This window comes from Rhinopithecus bieti, unplaced genomic scaffold (genome assembly GCF_001698545.2).
Source record: "Rhinopithecus bieti isolate Rb0 unplaced genomic scaffold, ASM169854v2 scaffold_3040, whole genome shotgun sequence".
NCBI classification, from domain to species: domain Eukaryota; kingdom Metazoa; phylum Chordata; class Mammalia; order Primates; family Cercopithecidae; genus Rhinopithecus; species Rhinopithecus bieti.
In genome coordinates this window covers 1,670,730-1,678,740 of record NW_016804657.1, presented here as the reverse complement: position 1 = coordinate 1,678,740, position 8,011 = coordinate 1,670,730, and the positions used below count along the sequence as shown (strand labels likewise).

Sequence of the window (8,011 nt, the reverse complement as noted above, 5' to 3'; positions counted from 1 at the left end):
AATTTTTATTGCGTCTATTTGATTCTTCTCTCTTTTCTTCTTTATTAGTCTTGCTAGCGGTCTGTCAATTTTGTTGATTTTTTCAAAAAACCAACTCCTGGATTCATTGATTTTTTGGAGGGTTTTTTGTGTCTCTATCTCCTTCAGTTCTGCTCTGTCTCAGTAGGGTCAGTTACTGTTTCCTTGCCTTGTCCATTTGGGGAGGTGATGGTTCCCTGTCTGCTTCTGTTTCTGGTGAATGTACATCCATGTCTTGGCATTGAAGTGTTATTTATTCCAGCCTTCTCTGTCTTGCTTGTTTTTGGTTTTTATTGGAGATACTTACTTCGAGATTCTTTACTGGTGGTCACTGCCTCCTTTTGAGCCCTAAGCCCAGATTTGCCTCAGCTCTAGTAAATGATTGGAGCCCTGCCCTTCCTAAACTGTCGCCGCTTTGGACTTCTCTCTGAGATTTTGGTTTTACATGTTCTTTCTTTCTTGGTATATCTTTGATATAGTCAAACATATATATTTTAGTTATTTAGTCCAGCCTTTTCTACCTGTTCTCGGTTGGAGAATTAGTCTGAAGCAAACCAGTTTACCGATGCAAGAATGGATTACCGTATTTTCAAGGCACTTTGTGAAATATGCTTTATGTCACTAATAATGTAAACATTGTTTTCAAAAACACTGTGATCACTTATAAATATTAATATTACCTAAACTATTAATGAAAGTAAAAATCATCAAATCTATACCAATACAGTCATGCACCACATAAAGACATTTTGGTCAATGATGGACTGTATATACAATGAGAATGACAGACCAGGCCTTTCAACTCAGAATTGTCTACTTCTGGTTGTGAGGTTCTGAACATCAGCAAGAGGGCTGATTGCAGATGCCTGACATTTATTTCTCACACTCCCCAGAAGAAGAAGGTACCAAGACAATGAATAAACAGCTAAGATTTGACCAGAGTATCAGACAGAGAGTGCTATAGTACAGTGGGGGAGTAAAGATGTGTCTGTGGTCATGGGATGTCCAGGAGGGCAGCATGGAGGCACCCTGCCTCTGCAGCCTCTGCTTCCTCACCTGAATCAAATCTGCTGGGAGTCAGGAGGCACTTCCCATTGTGGGGAAAAGGTAAGCAGATTCCCACCAGTCACCACAAACACCTACAGTCCTTACAACAGGAGAATACCACAGTCCTCATGAGCCCTGAGCCCATTTTGGAGATGTGCTGGGAATACACACAGCTGATTTGCCCCAGATTAGGAGCACAAGGGTATACACCTCACCCCTCTATGAGCCAAGCTGCTGCAGCATGGAACCATCTTGAGACCAGAGTTACTTTTGGAGTGCTTCCTCCTCTGGGGGCCAATAGCCACTGCACCTCTCCAGCACTGCAGTTCCGTCTTTATTCCACAAGCCTCCACTGGTTGTTGAATGTTGCAAGCCCAGCAGTGTGGAGCCTGAGCTAGGATAGGCTGTGATGCTGGTCCTGCGCAGCAGGGAAACCAATTCCCACTGCTTTCACCTCTAGCCCGGGGAAGAGCCTGAAAGTTCCATCTAGGGTGAATCTGCCTTCACACAAGCCAAACTGCTGGGCACCCTTCCCCAAACAGGAGAGACTTAACCCTTTGAGCAGCTGACATGCTCCCAGGCCAGTGGAGTGGCTATGGGCCTGCATCCAGGGCCTGAAACATAGCCCTGAGATGGCCTACTCACTGCAGACAAGCCCTTGACTTGTTCAGTGCCCCTGTGCCCACAGTTAGAGCCTGAGAAACAGCTCCAAAGGTGATACCTGGTAGAAATGCCTCTGGGCTGGTGGAGCAAACATGTATCTATGCCCCAGGACTGAGAAACAAATTCACATGCCGCCCCTGGAGGGCAAGCCCTCAGGCTAGCTGAGCAGCTGTTTACTCATGTTCTGGGCCTCGAAACTGTCCTGTGGGTCACCTCCTGCAGAAACATCCCTAGATCAGCCAAGCAGCTGTGCACCATTGTTTCAGGCCCAAGAAGCAGTCCCACAGGCCACCCCTCCAGTCCAGCTGAGCAGCCCTGTGTCTGTGTCTCAGAAAAGCCCTGTGCATACCTCCAGACCACCCAAGCAAACCCTGAACCTACATGCCAGACCTGAGAAGCAGCCCCACAGATCACCTCAAGCAAAGACACTCCTAGGCCAGTTGAGCAGTCCTGTGCCTGTGTCTTGGGCCTCTGAAACATCCCTGTGGTCTACTGTCTGCAGAAATGCCCCCAGTTCAGCCAAGCAGCTGTGGGTCTGTGTCCCAAGCCGGAGAAATAGCTTTATAGGCCACCCACTGCAGACTCACAACTAGGCCAGCCAAGAAGCCATATGACCACAATCCAGGCCTGAGAAACAGCCTGATGGGCTACCTATGACAAACATGACCTTCGGGCAACTAAGCAGTTATATTGCTGATTCCCAGACCTGAGAAACTGCTGTTGGTTGTCCCCAGAAGACACATCCTCAGTCCAACCAAGCAGCTGAACAACTGCACAACAGCCCCACAGATTGCCCCGGCAGGCACACCTCCAAGTAACCACATGCCCATTCTACTAGTCAGAATAACAGCCATGTGGCTCCGATGCTAGTGAGCCAGACTCCAAGTTGGCCAACCCACCCTATGCACACACATGGCCATGACCTGAAAAACAGCTCAGTGAGCCCACTCTGACAAAACCAAATCATCATTGCCACCAATTCACTTTGCCTAAGCCACTGAGAAGCTCTCAAATGCCACCATTGTGGTTTATAGCTGGTCACTATGTGGAAAATATACTACTACTACACCTAGAACAAGGCCAATGCACCCTCCCTGAATTGACATCACAAGACCCGTTCATATAAATAAGTCTATCTCTATGAAACCTACTGCATAACGTTTGAAGAGAAGACTTTACTATCACATGTAGAAATCAACTTAGGGACACATCAACATGACAAAGCAAGAAAACTTGTCATCTCCAACACCAAAAAGAAATTCTCTAGTAACAGACCCCAATCACAAGGAAATATATGGAATGGCCTCCCATAAAAAGAATTTAAAATAATAGTATTAAGGAATCCTAGTGAGATACAAAGAATGCAGATGGACAATTCAATGAAATAAGGAAAACAATTTATGATTTGAATAAGAAATTTAACAAAGTGATAGATATCATAAAAAAAAAACCAAACAAATCCTAGAGCTGAATAATTCAATGAATGAAATAAATATACAATTGAGAGATTCAACAACAGACTAGACTAAGCAGAAGAAACAATTTCTGAACTTAAAAGACATGTCCTTTGAAATAACACAGGCAGATTAAAAAAAGAAGAAAAAGAATTAGAAAGAATGAAGAAAGATTACAGGATTTACATACATCATTAAGTCCATACTATGGGCATTGCAGAAGAAGTGAGGAGAAAATATGAGGGAAACATATTTAAATGAAATAATATCAAAAAATTTCCCGAGTCTTGGGAGAAATACAGACATCCGGGTTCAGGAGGCTCAAAGAATGCTAAATTGATTCCACCCAAACAGGTCCTGAGGCACATTATATTCAAATTGTCAAAAGTAAAAGACAAAGAAAGAATTTTGAAAGCAGCAAGAGAAAAGTATCAAGTCACATACAAAGGAACGTCTATTCAACTATTAGATTAGTAGCAGATTTCTCAGCAGAAACCTTAAAGGGCAGAGAGAATGGGCTGATATTTTCAAAGTGCTTTGAGTTTTCAAAGTGAATAGAAAAAACTGCCAGTCAAGAATATTATTCCCAGTAAAGATATTTTTCAGAAATGATGGGGAGGAGAACAGGCCAGTTCATCTCCCATGGGTCCCCACCACTGCTCATCACCAGACAAGGAACCCCTGGCTTGGGCCCACAGCACAGACCCTCCATCCTGGGCTGATTGCACTGAGTCATTGCCGACCTACATCTCTTTGGGGTGGAGCCCCCAGGAGACAAGCAAGTAACCCTTGGCCACAACTACTACTAAGATCTCTTCCTCTGCTACCTCCATGGTGGTGAAGAAACAAGCACTGAGATCACCTCAGAGCTGCAGTGGGCTGCTCAGGCATGCCAAGTCACAATCTACAGCCAGCACTGAAGTGGGAGAGGAACTCTGCAATTTCAGAGCATTGAGAAAGAAAATGCTGTAACTGTGCGGAAACATAGGGAGCCGCACAACTGAGCAAGAGTCTACCGACTGACCAAGAAGCCTAAGTGCCACCTGCTGGATCACACCCCAAAGCTTCAACACCAAAAATACTTCACTAACAAACCTCCCTCTGAAACCAGAAACAAGAAGTCAGCTTCAAATAAAGGCCCTGCACAAAGTCTCAGCCTGGTGAAAATCCAGGAAAGAAGTCTAGTGATTGTACTCAATCTACACTACAGTTATATGTACAGTTACATATATATATGGGATTATGTAAAGAGGCCAAATTTATGAATCATTGGCATCCCAGAAAGGGAGGGGAAAAAAGTAAACAACTTGGAAAACATATTTCAAGATATCATCCATGAAAGGTTCCCCAACCTTGCTAGAGAGGCCAACAGTCAAATGCAGGAAATGCAGAGAACTCCTGCAAGATTTTACACAAGAAGATCATCCCCAAGACACGCAATCATCAGATTTTCCAAGGTCCAAATGAAAGAAAGAATGTTAAAAGCAGCTAGAGAGAAAGGCATGGTCACCTACAAAGGGAACCCTGTGAGGCTAACAGAGGACCTCTCCACAGAAACCCTGCAAGCCAGAAGAGATTGGAGGCCCATATTCAACACTTTCAAAGAAAAATAATCTTTAACCCAGAATTTCATATCCAGCCAACCTAAGCTTCCTAAGTGAAGGAGAAATAAGATCCTTTTTAGATCAGTAAATGTTGAAGGAATTCACTACCAGGCCTGCCTTACAAGAGATCCTGAGAGGAGCACTAAATATAGAAAAGAAAGACCACTACTAGCTAACACAAAAACACACTTAAGCACACAGACCAGTGTAATTGTAAAGCAACTAAACAAACAAGCCAACCTAATAACCAGCTAACAGCACAATGATAGGATCAAATCCACACATATTAATACTAACCTTGAATGTAAATGGGCTTAATGCCCCACTTAAAAGGCACAGAGTGGCAAGTTGGATAAAAAAGCAAAGCCTAATGGTGTGCTTTCTTCAAGAGACCTATCTTATAAGTAATGACACTCATAGGCTGAAAATAAAGGGATGTAGGAAAATCCATCAAGTAAATGGAAAACAGAAAAAAGGAGGAGTTGCCTCCTAATTTCCAGCAAAACAGATTTCAAGCTAACAAAGATTAAAAAAAAAGACAAAGAAGGGCATTACATAATGGTAAAGGGTTCAATTCAACAAGAAGGCCTAACTTTCCTAGATATATAGGCACCCAACACAGAAGCACATAGATTCACAAAGTAAGTTCTTAGCGACCTACAAAAAGACATAGACTCCCACACAATAATATTGACAGATTTCAACACTCCCCTGACAGTATTAGACAGATCACCGAGGCAGAAAATTAACAAAGATATTCAGGACCTAAACTCAACATTGGACCTAACAGATCTGATAGTCCTTTACAGAACTCTCTATCTAAAAACAACAGAATATACATGCTTTTCATTGCCACCTGGCACATACTCTAAAATCGACCACATAATGGACATAAAACAATCCTCAACAAATGTAAAAGAACCAAAATCATACCAAACACACTCTTAAACCACAGCACAATAAAAATAGAATTCCAGACAATGAATACTGCTAGCTACCATATGATCTAGCAGTATATCAGAGGGATACCTGCATTTGTGTGTTTATTGCAGCAGTATTCACAAAGATATTAAATAAACAGATGAATGGATAGCAAAAATGTAGTATATATACCCAATGAAATACTATTTGGTTATAAAAAATAGTGAAATCATGTCACTTGTAGCAACATGGATGGAACCTGAGGTCATTATGTTAAGTGAAATAACCCAGACACAGAAAGACAATGTCACTTATATGTAGGAACTAAAAAAGTTGATCTCATAAAGGTAGAGAATAGAGAATAGAATGATAGATACTAGAGGCTGGAAAGGGTGAGTGGGCGGTGGGGGATGAAGAGAGATAAGTTAACAGGTACAAACACACACTTAGATAAAAGGTATAAGTTCTGTCATTCAACAGCAGAGTGACTGTGGTTATTGATAGCAAATTGTGTGTTTCAAAGTAACTGGAAGAGAGGACTTGAATTGTTCCTAATACATAGAAGTGATAAATACTCAAAGTGTTGGGCACCTCAAGTACCCTGACTTGGTCATTACACATTGTACACGTGTAACAATATCACATGTACCCCATAAACAGGTAAAATATAATGCATCAGTAAAAAATATAGCGTATTTATACTCTCTTCTTTTTTTCATTTCAATGGCTTGTAATTTGTCTAGGTATTATTCCTATTTCAACCAAAGCTATTTACCTTTGTCTGCTATGAGAAATTGGTAAATGTGGAGTGTTATTAATTCTCCTAATACTGGTTTTTGTTCTGGTGTCCACTTATAACTCTATTCTTTTATTTTCCTAAACTGCTTGTATGAAAGGACTTTTGATCTTCTCTTAATTTTAGACTAATTCATTATACAACCTATGGTGCAAGGATCTGACTACTTCACTGTCTCTAAAGTAGTTACATCTAAACATTTATATACTGATATCCATATTATTTTGTTATAAATTATTTTTTCTCCTTTACTTTATAGTTAAGACATTATACCAAGTTGTTTGTGAAATTATATGTAGTAGGTTATGTTATCCATGAATTAATGCTAATTATAGGATAATAAATAGAGTGTTATAAAATAATGTACCACTCAAAGCAGGATTGAGAATCCCTGTCCAAGAGAATAGAGATCTCTATTCTGGAGAAGAGAGAAAGAGAGGAGGAAAATATGCTTTCTATATACTATCTTCCAAACTTTCTTAAAACCTCCATCTGCCATCTGGTGGTAGAGGAATGAACAAAGGCTTTGAAATTTTTCAGCACTGGCTTTCAATAAGTATTAGTCTGTCATTGACTAGCTATGTGACCTTGTGGAAGTTACTTAAACTTCCTAAGCCTTGGTTTATCTCTAAAACGGCATGAATCATTTCTGTCCTCCTAAGGATGCCATAAGAATTTCAGAGCTAACACAAGGACAAATCTTATACAGTGAGGGACTAACCTATATTTGGTATTTAGCAAATATTAAGGCATTTCCTCTTTACCACCTCCATGCCCAGGGCTGCAGCTAGCTCCAAGGGTATCTTTGTGCAAATGAAAAAACCAGTGCAGGTTTATTAAGACGGGAGCTGGCCCTTGCTGAAGCACATAATTTGGTGAGTGGAACACTCTTTCTGCCTCCATCCAGAATCAGAGACCTTGTGTAATCAGAGACCTTGTGAATATTCTCCTTCTTTCCAGTTAGACTCCAATGCTGAAAAGATGACTTTTCATACATCTACTAGAGTCCAAGAACATGATAACCATTACCAAAGTTCCAGATGTATGGCTGTCTGATCCATGATATGGTTTTGGTTCCTCTCAAGTTCCCAGGTAGAGAAGATAGCATGGACCTTCTGGATTTCTCGGTAGTTCTGGGCAAGAACAGGTCCTCAGAGGAACTTCCAGTAAGCCTGGACCTCTCATGTATTATTTCCATGAGCTGCCACTCTCACATGGGGACTTAAACCAAGAAAATGAAGAGTAACTAAGACTGGCTGCTAAGCAACAGCTCCACTCTGGAAGTCCCTCTTCAAGTCATTGTGACATTGATTTGTGCAAGGCAGCGTTGTGGTTTAAAGAGAGCCAGAAAGGCCTAATTTTTGAGAATGAGGTCCATTAACTACCAGCTCTGTAATCCTCGGCAAGTTGCTTATCCTCACAAGGTCTCAATTTCCTCACTCTGAAACCTGGGACAATACTCACTAAATAGGACATAACCTATATAAAGTACGTTGCCCAATGTTTGA

General features: G+C 41.3%; 1 protein-coding gene across 1 annotated transcript in view; it reads right to left on the bottom strand.

Moving 5' to 3' along the window:
• Window positions 1-7,751, bottom strand: part of CIMAP3 (ciliary microtubule associated protein 3) — a 16,674-nt gene extending 8,923 nt beyond the window's left edge. Inside the window, exon 1 of the mRNA XM_017869660.1 lies at window positions 7,533-7,751. Coding sequence (XP_017725149.1) covers window positions 7,533-7,701 — 169 coding nt within the window. The 5' untranslated portion in view covers window positions 7,702-7,751. The remainder of the gene's footprint in view (window positions 1-7,532) is intronic.
• Between the last annotated feature and the right edge of the window lie 260 nt (window positions 7,752-8,011).